Raw genomic sequence first — 20,689 nt, 5'->3', positions numbered from 1 at the left:
AGTACACACCCCTGAGGGGGCCCAGTGTTAAGGATCAGCGTGGCAGACGTATTGTTGCCTACTCTTACCACCTGGGGGCGGCCCGTCAAAGTCCTGGATCCAGTTGCAGAGGGAGAGGTTTAGTCCCAGAGTCCTTAGCTTAGTGATGCGCTTCATGGGCACTATGGTGTTGAATGCTGAGCTGTAGTCAATGAACAGCATACTCACATAGGTGTTCCTTTTGTCCAGGTGAGAAAGGGCAGTGTGGAGTGCAATTGAGATTGCATCATCTGTGGATCTGTTCAGGCGGTATGCTTATTGGAGTGGATCTATGGTGTCTGGGGTGATGCTGTTGATGTGAGCCATGACCAGCCTTTCAAAGCACTTAATGGCTACTGACGTGAGTGCCATGGGGCGGTAATCATTTAGGCAGGTTACCTTCGCTTCCTTGGGCACAGGGACTATGGTGGTCTGCTTAAACATGTTGGTATTACAGACACGGTAAGGGAGAGGTTGAAAATGTAATTGAAGATGCTTGACAGTTGGTCCGCGCATGCTTTGAGTACACGTCCTGGTAATCTGTCTGGCCCAGCGACTTTGAATGTTGACCTGTTTTAAAGGTTTTGTTCACATCGGCTACCGAGAGCGTTATCACACCGTTATCCAGAACAGCTGGTGCTCTCGTGCATGCTTCAGTGTAGCTTGCCTCAAAGCGAGCATAAAAGTCAGTTAGGTAGTCTGGTAGGCCTGTGTCAGTGGGCAGCTCGCGTCTGAGTTTCCCTTTGTAATCCATAATAGTTTTCAAGCCTTGCCACATCCGACGAGCGTCAGAGCTGGTGTAGTAGGATTCAATCGCAATCCTGAATTGACACTTTGCCTCTTTTATGGTTCGTCTGAGGGCATAGCTGGATTTCTTATAAGTGTCCGGATTAGTCTCCCGCTCCTTGAAAGCGGCAGCTCTAGCCTTTAGCTCGGTGCGGATGTTGCATGTAATCCATGGCTTCTGGTTGGGATATGTACATAGGGTCACTGGGGACGACGTCATCAATGCACTTATTGATGAAGCCGATGACTGAGGTGGTGTTCTCCTCAATGCCATTGGATGAATCCTGGAACATATTCCAGTCTGTGCTTGCGAAACAGTCCTGTACTGTAGCATCCGTCATCTGACCACTTCCGTATTGAGCGAGTCACTGGTACTTCCTGCTTTAGTTTTTGCTTAACTTCTTATGGATCAGACGCTAGCGTCCCACCTCGACAACTTCCGGTGAAATTGCAGAGCGCCAAATTCAAATTAAATATTTAACTTTCATGAAATCACAAGTGCAATTCATCAAGCAATACAACAAGTTCAGGTAGTCTCTCCTATTTTTAGTCAGTTTTTTTGCCCTGTTAGGGTCCTATTCATTCGGCACCAATCTCCACCACCAGGTGGGGAAGCTGATTGAGCTGCTGGCTGGCAAAGCGGGGGTGATGGACGGGAGGTTCCACTACGGCACGGCTTTCGGGGGCAGCAAGGTAAAGGACGTGTGTGAGGACCTGATCCGCTATGGGTACAACTACCAGGGCAAGGATTACGTCACCTCGGGCATCACTGGGTAAACACACAGACATGTTTTGAGTAGGAGACATGGAATGGAGTGCATGTTAGCCTGGTTAAATCGTACTGTTTGACACAAGAAGTGAAACAATGGTTAGTCCATTGTTCAGTCTGATTTAACCAGGCTAGTTGTATTTATGAATGTATACATAATGTATGAGCATTACAGCATGGCTACGAACATGACTTCTGTATCCACTGATTTAACAGTATTATTCACTTTATTAGGCACACCACCCCTTTCATGAAAAATGGTTCGCTCCTACAGACAGTGAGTTAGGTGGCCATGGCTTGCTATGTAAAGCAGGCAGACAGGCATCGAGGCATTCAGTTACTGTTTGATTGAGCGTTAGAATGGTCAAAACGAGTGACCTAAGCGACTTTGAGCATGGTATGATCGTCGGTGCCAGGTGCGCTGGTTCCAGTATCTCAGAAACGGCCAGCCTCCTGTGCTTTTCACTCACGACTGTGTTTAGGGTTTACCGACAATGGTGCGACAAACAAACAAAAAAACATCTAGTCAGCAGCAGTCCTGTGGGTGAAAACAGCTTGTTGATAAGAGGTCGAAGGTGAATGGCAAGAATCGTGCAAGCTGACAGGCAGGCCACAAACGGGCAAATAATGGCGCAGAACGTCATCTCGGAACGCACAACTCGACTGTCCTTTTTATGGATGGGCTATTGCAGTAGACGACCGCACTGGGTTCCACTCCTATCAGCTAAAAACAAGAAGTGGCTCCAGTGGGCACGCGATCACCATCACTGGACAATTGAGGAGTGGAAAAGCATTGCCTGGTCCGACCGATGCCGGTTCCTGTTGCGTCATGCTGATGGCAGAGTCAGGATTTGGCGTAAGCAGCTTGAGTCCATGACCCCATCCTGCCTGGTGTCAACGGTACAGGCTGCTGGTGTAATGATGTGAAGAATGTTTTACTGGCACACGTTAGGTCCCTTGATACCAACTGAGCAACATTTCCATGCTCCAAAGAATTCTGGCTGTTCTGGAGGCAACAAGGGGGGGGTCCGACCCGGTACTAGATGGGTGTACCTAATAAACTGGCCTTTTGAGTGTCCTCTATTATAGCCATTCTATAGCTCAGTTTTTTTCAATCCTGGTCCTGGGGACCCAAACAGGTACACATTTTTGTTTTTTCCCCTAGCACTAACACAGTTGATTCAACTCAGGCCTTTGATTTGAATCCGGTGTCTTGAGTGCTAGGGAAAAAAACAAAAATGTGCACCTGTTTGGGTCCCCAGGGGTTAGGATTGAGAAACACTATCTGTGAAGTCCCAGAATTTGATGGGTTGTTCTCTCCCTCAGAGAGCCAATTGAGGCCTATATCTACTTTGGACCTGTGTATTATCAGAAGCTAAAGCACATGGTGCTGGACAAGATGCACGCCAGAGCCCGCGGCCCCAGAGCTGTGCTCACCAGGTAAGATAAATCCAAAAACATTATATGCAGACAAAGCAATATACACAGAGTTTGGCTAACTTTTACTCAGGATGCCATTTAGGCACCTTTTTTCAAATGGTTGGTGATGTAGTAATACCATAGACCCCAAAATGTCTACTTGGCTGTGTTTGTATGATACCTCCCCTATCTAATATTACAGTTTTGTACTCTGTCATATTGAAACTTCAAAATAATATTGATCCACTAAGTACAGAAAGTAATCCTTGAGCAATACCTGACCCCCCCCCCCCCCCCCCCCCCCCCCCCCCCCCCAACTTACATGCCGTGTCTCATGCTGCTGTTCACCTCAGACAGCCCACGGAGGGGCGCTCTAGAGACGGAGGCCTACGTCTGGGGGAGATGGAACGTGACTGTCTGATTGGCTACGGGGCCAGCATGTTGCTGCTGGAGCGCCTCATGATCTCCAGTGACGCCTTCGAGGTGGACGTGTGCGGTCAGTGTGGCCTGCTGGGATACTCCGGGTGGTGAGTGTCCTTTTTGGTCCGTCTGTGATTCTGTATAATAGAAGTCAGACTTGACGTTGATGCCAAGGATCTGTTTCCTTGTATTGTAGCTGCAGATTTAACTGCTTACGACCAATAAAGTATTTGATGTGTGTGTCTCCAGGTGCCACTACTGTAAGTCCTCCTGTCACGTGTCCTCGTTGCGGATACCCTACGCCTGCAAACTGCTCTTCCAGGAGCTGCAGTCCATGAACATCATTCCCCGCCTCAAACTGGCACGCTACAACGAGTAACCTTGTCCCCAGGCATATTGCTACCACATACAGAGTTTGACACACAGAGGGAGGGAGCTGGCTGTTGGAGGGGGAGCTAGAAAAGAGACGGACAACAACAAGCGACATTGAGGATAATCATTGACAACTGTCAATATAATGAAGCAGGAAATACTATAGCACTGTTACAATAATGGAATGGCTACAGTATGTCAGAAAATGAGTTAATGTAAAAGCATACAAAAAGCACTTGTTTTTGTTTGCAAAACAACAAAATATTGGCTACTGGAATACATTTTTTGGTTTGCTTTTGTTTGACATTTTTGATTGTTTTAATATTTCTAAAACATCTGAGTTTTGAATGCATGTTTAGCTCGATTTGTACTTTTGACTTTTGTTTTGTTGTGTACTTAATAAACCACATTTATTTCAGGATTTTTTTTCACTTTGTATTTTTATTGTGGACCTCAGAACATCCTTTCAAATAGTTCATGGAGACATTGTTAAAATATACAAGAACAAAACTCATCTTGAATGGGATATTGGACTTTATTACATTTTGAAGTTACTCTCTTTGATTGCAGGTAGTTTTGAATGGTAAAATATGGGCAAGAATCTTATTAAGATAAGGTACATAAGAAATTGGTTGTCATTTAGCAGTATTCTATGACTAATTATAACATGTGAGGTTAATCCCATTTACATTTCAGACACAGGATGATCCAAAGTGAATGGGTAGATGAGTTTGACACTCCACACTGAATACCAGACCACTGAGGATGTGTTCAGTGTGAACACTAAAGAAGCCTATTGTCCTTCTCTTATTAGCAATACATTGACTATTTTGTGTCTTCCCGTTTCAATGCAAAGCTTTAACACCACTAACATATACACAGCTCAAAGTTTACCCCCACCCACAAAGTTGAATTGAAGCTTTTTGATTGGATAAAAGCAGCGCACATCAATAGGACGGCGTGGAGGGTAGCTGCACCTGTCCTAGCTAATGAGGCTGTAATGAGCCAGTAAAGGGCAGGATGGGAAAAGGATGTCCGCGGAGGGGGAGACAAGACTCCGCCTCCTTGTTCTTTTTTTTTTTACTAAATTAATTAGATCCTCATTTAGGGCCGTAGTTTACCGTGACCAACTCAATGGGAGTCTCGGCTCGATTCATGTTGATGTGTTAGGATGTTCTGACAATGCAGGAGCCTTGTACGGGCTCTTGAAGACACCTTAATTAGGCGGTTATAACGAATGGATTATTTACAGATAGAATAGGAACTGGACTAATATATCATCAGGCAAACTGTTGACCGAGCAGATAATCTCTCAAACAGGTTTCCAGCCAACTTTTTTTACACGAGTAAAGTAGTCAACTTGACGGATAAAATGTCATGACAGGTCTGATGGAAACCGAAAAATGTATGGTAAACTTTCCAAATGTCTAGCGTATTTTGTTTTGTCGACAAGGTGGGATATTTTTGTGTCGGTAAAATTAATTATGGGAAAAATATTGATATAATTGCCATTATATTGAAGTAAATCAGGAAAGCATGCAGTTTATTAGGCTGCAGATTAAATACATTCTGAACTTCACAGGGTGGTGAAAGTGCCATGTGATGAGTTTGATACTCCTTTCCAATAAATATCGAGTCTTGTTCTAGTAACATGATCATCGATGCTTGGTTGCCTTTGATAAATACAAATAATCTCGCTCTTTAGTACATCATAATCACATTATGTAGGCAAAATGTGCGCTGTTGGCTAGACCACATGTGCCAATACCGAGGGTGCAAATAACTCAACGTGTTTTTTTTTTAAAAACCATCAACGTTGAAAATGCGATGTAAACCCGTTTCACTTTATTTTTTTGTGACCGCAAATGGTATTTTTATGTGCACTACGTCATCACACACAGTCTTAACTGCAACAAGTTAAATGAATCGAAACATCTCTGGTGGGATAATGCGGATATTGTTTTTAAGTTTATTTTAGAATAGTCGCATGAAAATCTGTCGCCAGTTGGATGGAAACCTAGCTAACATTAAAGGCTGTGATTTGAATGCTGACTATAAATACACACATACATTGATTAGATAATGGGTTTCTTTAGCAGCCCAACCTGTAATACTGTAATACCAATGTTATGTTTAGCAGTTTTGCGTCATGTACTATTTTGCCTTGCCAAGCAAAAAGGCACTTACTGCTCATTTGGTCGAAAAGGAGTTAATGTATTTTTTGTTACATTAAATTGTATGCTTAATCATGCGGACAAGTATCCTGCCTCTATAGTGTTTACGAGGCCACAGTGTCTCCCGACCCCTCCTGTCTCAGCCTCCAGTATTTATGCTGCAATAGTTTATGTGTCGGGGGGCTAGAGTCAGTCTGTTATATCGGAATATTTCTCCTGTCTATCCGGTGTCCTGTGTGAATTTAAGTATGCTCTCTCTAATTCTCTCCTTTTCACTCTCTTTTTCTCTCTTTCTTTCTTTCTCTCTCTTGGAGGACCTGAGCCATAAGACCATGCCTCAGGACTACCTGGCCTGATGACTCCTTGCTGTCCCCAGTCCACCTGGTCGTGCTGCTGCTCCAGTTTCAACTGTTCTGCCTGCAGCTATGGAACCCTGACCTGTTCACCAGACGTGCTACCTGTCCCAGACCTGCTGTTTTCAACTGTCTAGAGACAGCAGGAGCGGTAGAGATACTCTGAATGATCGGCTATGAAAAGCCAACTGACATTTACTCCTGAGGTGCTGACCTGTTGCACCCTCTACAAACACTGTCATTATTATTATTTGACCCTGCTGGTCATCTATGAACATTTGAACATCTTGGCCATGTTCTGTTATAATCTCCACCCGGCACAGCCAGAAGAGGACTGGCCACCCCTCATAGCCTGGTTCCCTTCTAGGTTTCATCCTAGGTTCTGGCCTTTCTAGGGAGTTTTTCCTAGCCACCGTGCTTCTACACCTGCATTGCTTGCTGTTTGGGGTATTAGGCTGGGTTTCTGTACAGCACTTTGTGACATCAACTGATGTAAGAAGGGCTTTATAAATACATTTGATTGATTGATGTTAGCAGTAACTGCATAAAGTTACTGTGAAACCAAGGTAAATAAAATTATTTTTTCCCAGTTCCACACTATGAGCAGTTACTGCCTTTTTCTTGGTAGGGCTGTATTGTGTTGTAACTCACTTGTAGTGTCTAGGATCTATACACATCCTGATCATTCTAGATACAGTGCCTCCTGAAAGTATTACACCCCTTGACTTTTTCCACAGTTGTGTTACAGCCTGAATCCAAAATTGATTAAATTGAGATGTTTGTGTTACTGGCTTACACACAATACCCCATAATGTCAAAGTGAAATTGTGTTTTTTGAAATATGTACAAATTAATTAAGTACTAATTAGGCAATAACGATTCCAACCCTTTGTTTTGCCAAGCCTAAATAAGTTCAGGAATAAAAATTAGCTTAACACGTACCCCACACATACAACTATCTGTAAGGACCCTCAATCGAGCAGTGAATTTCTAACACAGATTTAACCACAAAGACCTGGGAGGTTTTCCAATGCCTTGCAAAGAAGTTTCAAGTTTTTATGTCATGTGCACAAGTACAGTGAAATGCCTTGCAAGCTCTAAATCTAACTATGCAGTCAACAATAACAATGAAATACTAAAAATACATAAGGTAGAACAAAAACACACAAAAAATAAAAATAAGAAGAACATGAGAAAGTTAGTAAGCATACTATATACAAGGTCAGTCAGATCCAGCACCATATTTACAATTTGCAGAGATACTGGAGTGATAGAGGGAGATATGTATAAGGGTAAGGTGACCTGGCATCAGGATATATGATAAGAGCACCATTGGCAGATGGGTAAAAAAGTTAAAAAGCAGACGTTGAATATCCCTTTGAGCATGGTGAAGTTATTAATTACACTTTGGATGGTGTATCAATACACCCAGTCACTAGAAAGATACAGGCGTCCTTCTTAACTCAGTTGCTGGAGAAGAAGGAAACCGTGTAGGGATTTCACCATGAGGCCAGTGGTGACTTTAAAACAGTTACGGAGTTTAACTCTTGAGGATCGGACCTTTTTTTACAATTTTACTCTAAAATGACATACCCAAATCTAACTGCCTGTAGCTCAGGACCTGAAGCAAGGATATGCATGTTCTTGATACCATTTGAAAGGAAACACTTAGACGTTTGTGGAAATGTGAAATTAATGTAGGAGAATATAACACATTAGATCTGGTAAAAGATAATCCAAAGAAAAAACTAGTTTTTTTTTCATCATCTTTGAAATGCAAGAGAAAGACCATAATGTATCAGTCCAGGTTAGGTGCAATTTAGATTTTGGCCACTAGATGGCAGCAGTGTATGTGCAAAGTTTTAGTCTGATCCAATGAACCATTGCATTTCTGTTCAAAATGTGCCTAATTGGTTTATTAATACATTTTCACGTTCACAATTGTGCACTCTCCTCAAACAATAGTATGGTATTCTTTCACTGTAACTTCTGTAAATTGGACAGTGCAGTTAGATTAACAAGAATTGTACCTTTATGCCCATATCAGATATGTCTATGTCCTGGGAAATGTTCTTGTTACTTACAACCTCATGCTAATCACATTAGCCTACATTAGCTCAACCATCCCGCAGGGAGGGACACTGATCCTGTAGAGGTTTTAATGGCTGTAAAATGAAAAAACTGCAACAACATTGTAATTTCTCCACAATATTAACCTAATTGACAGAGGGAAAAGAATGAAGCCTGTACAGAATAAAAATATTCCAAAACATACATCCTATTTGCAACAAGGCACTAAAGTAATACGGCAGAAAATGTGGCAACGCAATTAACTTTTTTGTCCTGAATACGAAGTGTTATGTTTGGCGAAAATCCAATTAAACACCTTACTGAGTACCACTCTCCATATTTTCAAGCATAATGGTGGCTGCATCATGTTGTGGGTATGCTTGTAATCATTAAGGACTGGGAGTTTTTCAGGAAAAAAAAGAAACAGGAGCTAAGCACAGGCGAAATTCTAGAGGAAAACCTGGTTCAGTCTGCTTTTCAACAGACACTGGAAGATGAATTCACCTTTCAGCAGGACAATAACCTAAAGCACAAGCCAAATCCACACTGGATTTGACTCAGAGCTGTAATCGCTACCAAATGTGCTTCTACAAAGTATTGACTCAAGAGTGTGAATTCTTATGTAAATTAGATATTTCTGTATTTAATTTGCAAACATTTCTAATATGTTTTTATTATTGGGTATTGTGTGTGGATGGGTGAGAAAAAAAAATATTTTGTCAATTTAGAATTCAGGCTGTAACACAACAAAATGTGGAATAAGTCAAGGGGTATGAATACTTTCTGAAGGCACTGTATATCCTGCATAGCTAGCTATAAGTATAGTGTGTTGTACTGCATGTTGGTGAGTCTCCACATGATCTGTGCTCTCAGGGACACCACACATATTCTTCCACATGCTCTATCCCAACTGTTCTGGATGCATGGTAGGAGCACTGACACCGACAGTGTCCCCACGCCTATGGACTGGCAACCCTGAAGAGGAGGAGAAAGTCTTCCACTGCCATCCACGGTGTGGTGAGTAATTCAGCCGTAATCCCCCTTTCTCCTCCTTTCTCCCTCCCCTTCTCCCCCCTCTCTCCTGTGGTTCCATTCATATTCTAATCACAGCTTTCCCTTCTCCAGCTCACAGGCACTCCATCAGAGCCCCCAGCCTCAGGCTTTGCACTTTTACTTCCCCCCTTTGTGGCCAGTGCTCTCTTCCGAGGCTCACTAAAATAAGGTTGCCTCAAGGAGAGAGGGAGTATGGGGAAAACGGAAAAAAAATCATACTTGTGCTATTTATGACTAATTTCTAGTGTGTAGCTGATCAAATGTCGATGGTTTTCGGTAGGCGACTTTTTTGAGAAAAAAATAAAAAGGCATCTTAGCAAAGATGGGGGATTGAAATGAGAAAGTGATCGTAATGTGTGGAAAAATACAATCTAAAGTAGCACTCTCTGTAAGTAGTTTCCTAAAAATCAAATCCTGTGGGCACGTTGGAGTTCCCAGGGCCAGTGGAGGAAGACACAGATCAGAAAAGTTCTGAAACTGGCCAACAAGTGTTCATAGGAGCTGGGACTTTAAATAAGAGGGGTTAGAGGAGTGTGTGTGGGGCGGGGAGGGGGGGGTATAAAAACGTATTAAATGCTATAATGGAAGACGGGGAGGCCACAGTGCTAGGATTGCGTAGATCTAAGCCTCTTTTTTTCTTGGGGAGGGAGCCTTTCTTATTCAAAACAGCCCCACAAAAGGCTTCCAGTGAGCCTTGCCACATCCCCATCTGACTCGAGGCCATTCATCAGCCTTCCGAGCCTATCAATGACATGTCCCCATCAGGGCTGCTATAAAATCAGACCCTTTCCCATGAAACATCAGCAAACATTTTGACGGGTCTGGCTTTCCCCCCCGCTGGATTTCTGGAGTCTCTACCCTCCTCTCCTCTCACCACCTCCCCTCACCATCACTACCGACACCCACCCTCTTTCGGCGGAGCCCAGAGCCTCACCATCTCCTGCCACGGATAGGCAGTGGTCACGGGGAAGCGGAGCCAGACAAGGGAAGACCTACTGAGGAGGGGGAGCCGTACACAGAGCCATTTTCTTGGAGGAGCCAGTTTGCCATTGATGGGAAGAGGATGCATTGTGGGCTGCTGGAGGAGCCTGATATGGATTCCACAGGTTGGTCCTGCTGTCCTGCAACCCTGCTGCTTTGCCTTGACTTATCGGGATGCATGGGGAACCACTCTATGTTGCGGATCACTATAACTGGGCCCCTGGGAGTTTGTGACTTTCTCTACAACCATTTTAGAGAATGTTTTTGAGTGAATTGTTGATTAATGCATTTGTTCTTAATGTGAGGGATTACTCACCATGGCATTGCATTTGTTCGATTTTGGTTTCTTCAGATGTCAACAAAGTGGCCTTGTGGATTCGTGCCATTAATTCATGATATATCTATACCAACAATAATACTATTTTGAGGGATGGTTTGATTATGTAAGGACATTAGGGCCTTTAATTTGTGCCACAACCTTGATTAAGGAGCAGTAATTTCAACTCTTAGACAGACCTACATTCAGCAATTTAATGCAATCTCTTTGGGGGGAAAAAATCTTCCAAGCCTTCGAGGCGCATGTAGCCTGTGATGCACCTGCTTCTTGTAAACAACTTCTTGGGGGAAATAAGCTGCCAGTCCACTGAGGTATGGTGCCCGGAGCAGGATAGAGTCGCATGGCATGAGCCTAAAGTAAATTCTATTTAATATTAAAAACGATATGTTTACGGTAAAGTAATGAATGTTGCTGCTTTAGCTACGAGTTTTTCTACTTGGGCTCTCAATCTAACTTCCTACCGAATAACTTTATGATGGGCTCATTTATTTTACTTTATTGAATATTCATCAGGGAGTTTTTTCCCCTGATGTTTATACTAATTCACTGTCTGGTGTTGAGTTGTTTAACATGAAAGAGTGTAGTCCTTAAATACATAATCAGAGATCCGTTTCGTCCATTGATTGAATTTAATCCAGTTATTTAGAGCTCTATAGAGAATTATTGTCACCTCAGTGGACTAACTTCATCAATGACTGGGGAAACCAATTTGAAGTATCAGCTAGGTTAATGCACAAGACATTGAAATAAGTTACAAGTCTTCTTAATAATGTATTTCAATTAATTGTAATAATTGGTCTAATAATAATAATTAATTATGTTGATTATAAATAGGCCCATGATGATGATGATGATAATAATTATAATTTTAGTGTGTTAATTTGATAATACCGTTAAACTTAGGCCTATATGGAACTGATGACAGCGTGTTCTTTGGTCAACGATGTTAGGTAGCCTTACCATCATTTCTGTTCTTACAATTAAAACCTAATGCCTGGCCTTAGGCTATTGAATATAAGAAAGAGCCTTGCAAAAATCAGAGCAGATAAATTAGGCATAGGCTACACTTTTTATTTTATTCATGAGATAAAGCATTCTAGCCTACTTTTAGGCAATTTATTCTAACTGAGCATGTCACTCATCAGCCAAAAGGTGTCGAATATTCATTTATCCTAAAAGTTCGCAGTCTCTAAACTTTTCTATTTCCATGACCTCTTCTCTATCCCCTTCTGATGGGATGGAGCCTGTATATCATTAGATGGAACAGGTTGCCTTGCCAACAGTCAATCCTGGCAACTGCTACTATGATTGTAGTCATGGCGGGAAACAGGATCTACAGGACTACGATAAATCTAAGTTTTTCTGTCCCAAGAAAGGACACCAGTTGAGCTATTTCTAAGTAGAAATTCGAATGGGACAAAGGCTTCTGTGTCGCTCGCGAGGCTGCTCTAGCAATGAGCGCGGGCTGAATTGGGGCAAGTGTGCGCGCTTGTAGTCCCCTCAAGAACAATGAAGGATTCCTGCCGTTTTGGTGAAAACATTTCAAATAGAAACACAGCTGCGCTAACACCCCCACAATCGATTATAGTCCAATTGCCCTGTCACATATTTTTTTGCATTTGGCAACATTTGTCTCAAAATGTATTTATAAAAAAGCCACCTGTTGCAGATGCAGCTTGAGTAAAGTACACTTTTGATAAACCTATCCGAATATGATTGTTAGATCTTGTATAATATAGGGCCCTATATATATGATTGTCAACTTTTGTATAATATAGGGCCCTATATTGATTAGGGCCAATAGAGTAACCAAATATTGGACAAATCATACCGTCGCCATATAGACCTTTAGCCAAATTAATAAATAGGCTATGCGAATTAATCTTTATGTGGGCCACAGAAATGAAACCTACAATTGTAAATTCCTGTAGGCTTTTCTCTGATGTGTGGGCCATCTTGCCTTTTTCTAGAGAGCTGGATTGAAAGATGCCTCAACGAGAGCGAGAGCAAGCGGTATTCCAGTCACACATCCCTGGGGAATACGTCCAATGACGAAAGTAAGCAGTGACCGTGTAACGCTTTAATGTTGTATTACTGCAAGTCATAAAGTAATGGATAAATATATGTTGAAATAATCTATTGTCATAGGCCTAAAATAAGACTGCTATTGATTAAAATAAATTGATATTTGCTATAATAAGGTGCGCTATAATAGGCTTGGTGCGCAAATTATGGCAACGTTAGTGTTTTTCACTTGTCGATTATGTTTGGAATTTGATCAAATAGAGCACACCTTTATTTACAAAACATCGCAAAACATGTGTCAATAAGATGTCCCTGATAATCCACTGATTTACATTAATCAGAATATTGTTGCACAATAGAATTGCTGGATAAAGAGAGAAATTATAATTGTTTTTGTGTGCTGCATCAAACTTCAACCTTTTTGAACCCTGTTCAGTTTAGATCAAATATATCTGTTTTTTGATATTCACAGCAATTGATTATTTTGTATAGATTTTTTTATTGCCCATTACTTAATTGAAGATATTGATTTGAAATAGTTGACAAGTTTCTTTTTTGTCTATAAAAGACGAGGAGAAAGAAAACAACAGGGCTTCTAAACCCCATTCAACACCAGCTACCCTACAATGGTAAGTGTTGGTGTTAATTCACCTCTTTCCCAACCTGTTTATATCATGTTCTAAACCCCATTCAACACCAGCTACCCTACAATGGTAAGTGTTGGTGTTAATTCACCTCTTTCCCAACCTGTTTATATCATGTTCTAAACCCCATTCAACACCAGCTACCCTACAATGGTAAGTGTTGGTGTTAATTCACCTCTTTCCCAACCTGTTTATATCATGTTCTAAACCCCATTCAACACCAGCTACCCTACAATGGTAAGTGTTGGTGTTAATTCACCTCTTTCCCAACCTGTTTATATCATGTTCTAAACCCCATTCAACACCAGCTACCCTACAATGGTAAGTGTTGGTGTTAATTCACCTCTTTCCCAACCTGTTTATATCATGTTCTAAACCCCATTCAACACCAGCTACCCTACAATGGTAAGTGTTGGTGTTAATTCACCTCTTTCCCAACCTGTTTATATCATGTTCTAAACCCCATTCAACACCAGCTACCCTACAATGGTAAGTGTTGGTGTTAATTCACCTCTTTCCCAACCTGTTTATATCATGTTCTAAACCCCATTCAACACCAGCTACCCTACAATGGTAAGTGTTGGTGTTAATTCACCTCTTTCCCAACCTGTTTATATCATGTTCTAAACCCCATTCAACACCAGCTACCCTACAATGGTAAGTGTTGGTGTTAATTCACCTCTTTCCCAACCTGTTTATATCATGTTCTAAACCCCATTCAACACCAGCTACCCTACAATGGTAAGTGTTGGTGTTAATTCACCTCTTTCCCAACCTGTTTATATCATGTTCTAAACCCCATTCAACACCAGCTACCCTACAATGGTAAGTGTTGGTGTTAATTCACCTCTTTCCCAACCTGTTTATATCATGTTCTAAACCCCATTCAACACCAGCTACCCTACAATGGTAAGTGTTGGTGTTAATTCACCTCTTTCCCAACCTGTTTATATCATGTTCTAAACCCCATTCAACACCAGCTACCCTACAATGGTAAGTGTTGGTGTTAATTCACCTCTTTCCCAACCTGTTTATATCATGTTCTAAACCCCATTCAACACCAGCTACCCTACAATGGTAAGTGTTGGTGTTAATTCACCTCTTTCCCAACCTGTTTATATCATGTTCTAAACCCCATTCAACACCAGCTACCCTACAATGGTAAGTGTTGGTGTTAATTCACCTCTTTCCCAACCTGTTTATATCATGTTCTAAACCCCATTCAACACCAGCTACCCTACAATGGTAAGTGTTGGTGTTAATTCACCTCTTTCCCAACCTGTTTATATCATGTTGCATAATCCTAAAGCTCTTATTCTAGAGCTGTAATGCTGTAATTTAATGTTCTCAATGCATAAACTATACAACACATTTATTTTCTATTATTTGGGGCATTTACAATTGAGCTTTTTTTTGTTGATAAAGTTTACAAGTGCATTTCCCTATTTTGTTCTTATATTGTTTGCTGTTTAAGGATTGTATGCAGTCTTCTCATGTAGGGTCACATAATTTGATCATGTAAAGATGAAGGACAGAATTGTACCTTTGAGCAGCACCTTTTGAGAAGAGAACTGTCAACTTTAGCGAGCATCGTGAGGGTGCTTACAGTTTACATTTACAATATGACATGGCAGGCCGCTGTTGGGCTGGAAGGATGGTTTAGTATAAAGGCTTTTTCACCAAAATAGCAGTATCTGTTTACCTTCATAGAACCAGAGACCTGTGCATTTGCACCTGTTATGTTCAGAAGATAATAATATGTATTAGACTCAGTTAAAACAGGAAGCTGGCTATATCAATACATTATTTTTCTTTTAATCATTTGTTGTCTATATTTGATATTGCATTCCCTCTGGTGGAAATTCCACACTGGTGAAATACTTGATCAGTCTCTTCCTTGGAGACGTCATTTTTTGAAGGGTGAGGATTGAGTTAGTGTTCTTCAGTCATTTTCATGTGACTTTCGTGGAGGCGCGTTGTTTTGTGTAGTGTTGTTGTCAGACACATATATTTCTATTTAAATACACATACCTGGTCTACATAGACAGTCTGAGTCCATGGGAATGTTATGTAGAGTTGCGTTGTAGGTCCCCAGGGATTACACAGTCCTTCACATGTCAACAGCAGTAATGGAACTTCCCATTTTCAACTCACTTCTGAAATGGCCTGCTTTATTTTGGTGTATTGCTTGAGGCAGGTGTTCATGAGAAATAATGTTGAGGGTCCTTGTAAAATATTCATATTTTACGTTGCTCTGAAATTTGACAGATGAACAAACAGTCTTTGATTTATTTTGCACTCAAAATACAGGTGTATTTAGAGTTATTGAGTAATACAGACATCACGTTTCTTTTTATGTTCACGAGATGTTCAAAATAGCTTTTCTTATCATACTACATTTGATAACATACTGTATGTATACTATTAAGGGTGCTTGATCACAACTTTATATTCCCAAATGTATCTATTTTCCATTTATTATGGTAGCAAGTGATGTATTTTCTAGCACTTTGAAGCTCCTCTCTCACATTGTAATGCTTCATTTTGGGAGGTATTTAGGCTATACAGTAGAGACATATTCACTGAACTGATGATTGTAGTTCTGCCTTTCCCAGATGGTATAAAATAAATCCACATATGTACTTTCACATAGTAGCTCCTAATTTAGGTTAGATTATTTCTCTAATCTCGTCCACTAGTAAATAACCTGCCCTTGACTGAATAAGTACAGGAGTAAACTGGGTAACAGTTTATTTTGATACCGGTAGATACTGTAGATGCCAGTCTAGAGATGTCTTTGTGGTCTGTAAAGAGTCCATGTTATTCTATGGGGATTGATTGACAGGTCTGCTTTTCACCTACAGGCTGGAGGAGAACTATGAGATTGCAGAAGGGGTTTGTATACCCCGCAGTGCTCTCTATATGCACTACCTGGACTTCTGTGAGAAGCACGACACACAGCCTGTCAACGCCGCCAGCTTTGGGAAGGTAGGACACAGTTACTGACCACTTTAACAGGACATTTAGGAGGGACTGTTTGATTGAGCCCAAAGTAATTTTGTGAACATAATACTTCACAGAAAGAGTACATGAAATGGTCCCTTTGGTGGAGTAGGTTATACCTGCGTAGGAAGGTTACCATCTATCAGTATAGTAAAACATGAAAGGGAGAAATAAGTACAGCATTGAAAAAGTATGCCTACTGATGCATGTAGATCAGTCTCATGGCTTGTTACGGTGTGTTTGAAAAGTAAAATCCATATGTAGTTATTGGGAAGCAACGGAACGGCCCACTGATGGTTCCCCTGAAAACCACTAGACGGGTTACACAGCTAGAAGAAACATGCTCGTCTCTGTTCCCACAACCCAGAAAAGCCCCTGCCCACATACTCCCAGCCACCCCCCAACACCCGGACCTAGCCCCCCCCCATCCGTCCTCCACACCACCCCTCTCCAGCTCCTGTCGGAGGATATTGAAAAAGAGAAGGGGCCTGGATTAATGTGTAATTAAAGAAAATTTGGAAGGGTGAGATGTTGCGGAATGTTAGATCAGTGGCTAGAGCAGTGTGGGGTGTCCTTTAGGAAGGCTTCATTGATTCGGGACAAAAAAACGAGTGAGGGCCCCGCCTGCCTCCCTGTCTGCTCATTTATCAAGCGGGGCCTGACAGAAACTTCACAGCTTGGCCTCTTTTTTCATCCCGCACAATGGAAAGCTCCACTGTTTGCTAAAGTTTCTGTACCAGGAGCTGGACCAAGGAGCCAATCTCATGGACAAAAAGAAAGAGAGAGAGAGACAGAGGGGAGGAAGGAGGAGAGGGAACAAGGGGGAGAGGGAGAGATTTTGGAGAGGTTTTTAATGTAGAAAAATAATATCCCTGAACGTGTCAAAAATGGATGGCTCCCAAAGCCTTTTTCTCCCACAGCCAGTGGAGACCTCCCTTGGGTTAAGGCTCTGGGAACTCAACAGCTCTTCACGTCTAGAATAGACCATACTTTCACTTGATTCATTGATATGTTCAATGTGGACTTTCATGTCATTCTGTATGAGCTGTACATGGTTAGAAATCATTCTGGATAGGGCAGTTACTTCAGCCGTTAGCTGAAATATTTGTGGACTTTTAAGTGTACAGTATCTCTTCCCTTACATCTACTGTATGATAGCACTGTCAAGAGTGAAAACACATTTTCATCAGGTGCTTTGCATAGGGGATATACACATACAATTGCATGAAGAATCTCACAGAGAAAGAAATCACTGATATACTTATTCTAATTCTCGGATTCTAACAGATTATTAGACAACAGTTTCCACAACTGACCACAAGAAGACTGGGCACCAGGGGCCAGTCAAAGTAAGTCAAAGTTGTCTCCTACTTTTCTTTCTATCTTTCTGCACACTGGTTTTGATTTTTGTGTTCCACTATTGAAAGAGGGGTATCATTGTGTTAGTGGAGGGCCTGTTTTTAATGATTCTTCAAGCCGGTAATCTTCACCATGTCTATGTTTTGAGGATGTTACCTCTCAAAATCACATGATGACAAGCCACTGTCTCACACCCTGATGAAGAGTCCTTAGCTGAAATGTTGGTTATCCCCTATAGGTACCACTACTATGGTATCGCTGTGAAGGAGAGCTCCCAGTACTACGATGTGATGTACTCCAAGAAGGGGGCGGCGTGGGTGAACGAGACAGGCAAGAAGGAGGTCATCAAGCAGACAGTGGCGTATTCACCACGCTCCAAACTGGGGACGCTCCTGCCAGAGTTTCCAAATGTCAAAGACTTAAATCTGCCCGCCAGTCTGCCAGAGGAGAAGGTAAACAGGACTCTAAAACGTTCCAGACCCACAACCCCCTCCTCCCTTATCCAACCAACACCTCGCCCCTCTCGCCCCCTCTGGCTATCCCCTTTTATCTGCCCTGGACCTTCACTGACTCTGAGTTTAGAGAAGAAGGACCTTGAGGATTTATATGCTGCTGGCTCCTCACTAACTCTTAATCTTGTGGGGAGATAATAAGATCCAGTGCCAGACAAAAGACAGCCACTAACTGTCTAGCTTTAAATTAGGGGGCCATGATTTTCAATGGTTGGTCAGTTGCTGAACTCTAAAGACTGTTTTATGTAGTTTTGGTGTGTGACCTGTTGCAGGTATTTATTGGTGCCGATGTTTTTGGATAGGATTTATTGTCTTGTTTTTCGTATCAATCCATTGATGTATGATATCACTTGAAAACACTAGCTACCAATTACACTGTGTGGTAGAGAGTAGAACCCAGTTTTCAGATTAGAATGTGTCTTAACTGAAGCAGCATCCTGGTCATTCACTAAGAATATCACTAGGAAACAATATGTGCCTTTGATCGAGAGCTTGGTACTATGGGTTCTATCTGCAAGAATATGATTCTGAGATAATTGGCTTTAACATTCGGAACACTCCTTGGTTTGAATGGTGGCAGTGATTTTTATCTTGTATTCTTTTGAACTTAACAACATGAATTGGGGTATTTAGAGTACTATATAGGTAGAGAAAATTGAACAGAACAAGACTATGTCAAAAGCTCAATTTTGACTAAAATGCAGATAGAACCTTATAGTCCCAAGCTCTCGAAGTAGCAGTGTGATACAGACTTGGACCACGTTACTGCCGTTCATTTATACTCAGCCTTCTTTATGTTTTCCCACAGGTGTCAACGTTCATCATGATGTACAGAACTCACTGCCAGAGGATACTGGACACAGTAATACGCGCCAACTTTGACGAGGCAAGACACTTTTCATATCTGTCCATATTTTGCACCTTTATTTACCAGTCCCATTAAATGTGACAGGACTTTGTTTAGGATTTTTTTTTGACTGTAACACTTAACTCTCTTGTTGAATGTGGTCACAAAAATGATTACGAGCTAAACGTTCTTGGACTTCTAAATGAAGATATCCCATTTTCATGAGAATCGGTTTAGTTCTTACCTAATCTCGGAACACGGAACCAAATGTGTTGTGCTACCAGTCTGCCACAATAAACCACTTCTAACCTAAATGTATCTCATTAGAAAAGTTGGGTTAGTGTCTTTAGTCTCTTAAGTTGTATTGTACGTGACGTTGAGAGAATGACCCTCCTCTCTTGGGTGTCTCCAGGTCCAGAGCTTCCTGCTGCACTTTTGGCAGGGCATGCCCCCCCACATGCTCCCTGTCCTGGGCTCCTCCACTGTGGTCAACATCGTGGGCGTCTGTGACTCCATTCTTTACAAGGCAATCTCTGGGGTTCTTATGCCCACCGTCCTGCAAGCACTGCCTGATAGGTGAGTGCGTGTTTAGTGTAGTGTAGCTCTTCTCCCTTCCCCAGCAATCACTAAAGCCACAATCCTGAGTTTTTGTTTCATTCCATTTCAAATTCATAGACATAGATATAAATGGAAAGACTGACAGTCCATGAGATCCACATAATTGTTCTAAACATATTTGACATGCATATTGTTTGTTTAAAAAGACTAAAACGACATGCACTGAGTTACAGCCGCTATAGAGAAAAAGGGCTGTGAGGAAAGCTTGACTTTTACCTTTGTGTTATACAACCTTGGTTATTTGTGATGTAATGTAGATTTGTTCCAGTTTGACCCAGGTGATCCGGAAGTTTGCCAAACAGCTGGATGAGTGGCTTAAAGTAGCACTTCACGACCTGCCTGAAAACCTGAGGAATATCAAATTTGAATGTAGGAGTCTGCATTGAAAAATACAGTCATTACTCTCCTGGTTTTATAACAACGATGATATACTGAGTCTTGGAAAAAGGAGAATGCACCAATTTGAGGTTTTAACAGGTTTTAATAAGCAAACGTTATACTGTAGAAAACATAACAGTTAATATTTCCTCTCCCTTTTATCCACAGTATCTAGAAGATTTTCTCAAGTTCTCAAGAGGCAGACATCTTTGAACCATCTATGTCAGGTAGCTATTTCACTGTATAAATGTAATGAAATCCATATGAAAATATGACTGATAAAGGTATATGCGGTGTGTATCACTATCTAATAATGTGTGTGTTTGTTGATCTGTCTCTGGGCAGGCATCGCGGACGGTGATCCACAGTGCAGACATCACCTTTCAGATGATGGAGGACTGGCGGAACGTGGACCTGAACAGCATCACCAAGCAGACGCTTTACACCATGGAGGACACACGGGAGGAGCACCGGCGGCTCATCATCCACTGTAAGGCCACAGACACGCACACACGTACGGATGCAGACACACAAATGTACACACACACACA

At 41.7% G+C, this 20,689-nt stretch overlaps 2 protein-coding genes across 5 annotated transcripts in view; both read left to right on the top strand.

The window, feature by feature from the left end:
- The window catches only part of polr3b (polymerase (RNA) III (DNA directed) polypeptide B), a 39,099-nt gene extending 34,894 nt beyond the window's left edge, over nt 1–4,205 (top strand). For both annotated transcript variants that reach the window (XM_029758834.1, XM_029758833.1), the window contains exons 25-28: nt 1,411–1,577; nt 2,900–3,013; nt 3,346–3,519; nt 3,662–4,205. In XM_029758834.1, the coding sequence (XP_029614694.1) occupies nt 1,411–1,577; nt 2,900–3,013; nt 3,346–3,519; nt 3,662–3,791 (585 nt within the window). In that variant the 3' untranslated portion in view covers nt 3,792–4,205. The remainder of the gene's footprint in view (nt 1–1,410; nt 1,578–2,899; nt 3,014–3,345; nt 3,520–3,661) is intronic.
- Nucleotides 4,206–10,308: 6,103 nt separating this feature from the next.
- LOC115197381 (transcription factor RFX4) overlaps nt 10,309–20,689 on the top strand; it is a 35,091-nt gene continuing 24,710 nt past the window's right edge. The window contains exons 1-11 of one of the 3 annotated variants that reach the window (XM_029758829.1): nt 10,309–10,540; nt 12,723–12,809; nt 13,346–13,406; nt 16,286–16,409; nt 17,712–17,773; nt 18,022–18,235; nt 19,104–19,181; nt 19,555–19,718; nt 20,029–20,129; nt 20,307–20,365; nt 20,484–20,628. In XM_029758829.1, coding sequence (XP_029614689.1) covers nt 10,498–10,540; nt 12,723–12,809; nt 13,346–13,406; nt 16,286–16,409; nt 17,712–17,773; nt 18,022–18,235; nt 19,104–19,181; nt 19,555–19,718; nt 20,029–20,129; nt 20,307–20,365; nt 20,484–20,628 — 1,138 coding nt within the window. In that variant the 5' untranslated portion in view covers nt 10,309–10,497. Of the gene's footprint in view, nt 10,541–12,722; nt 12,810–13,345; nt 14,667–16,285; nt 16,410–17,711; nt 17,774–18,021; nt 18,236–19,103; nt 19,182–19,554; nt 19,719–20,028; nt 20,130–20,306; nt 20,366–20,483; nt 20,629–20,689 lie in introns of those variants that run through there. The other 2 variants (XM_029758828.1, XM_029758830.1) reach the window with 2 other exon arrangements.

The sequence above is a fragment of the Salmo trutta genome, chromosome 7 (assembly GCF_901001165.1).
Source record: "Salmo trutta chromosome 7, fSalTru1.1, whole genome shotgun sequence".
Classification (NCBI taxonomy): Eukaryota; Metazoa; Chordata; class Actinopteri; order Salmoniformes; family Salmonidae; genus Salmo; species Salmo trutta.
This window is presented reverse-complemented; position numbering and strand designations above follow the sequence as displayed.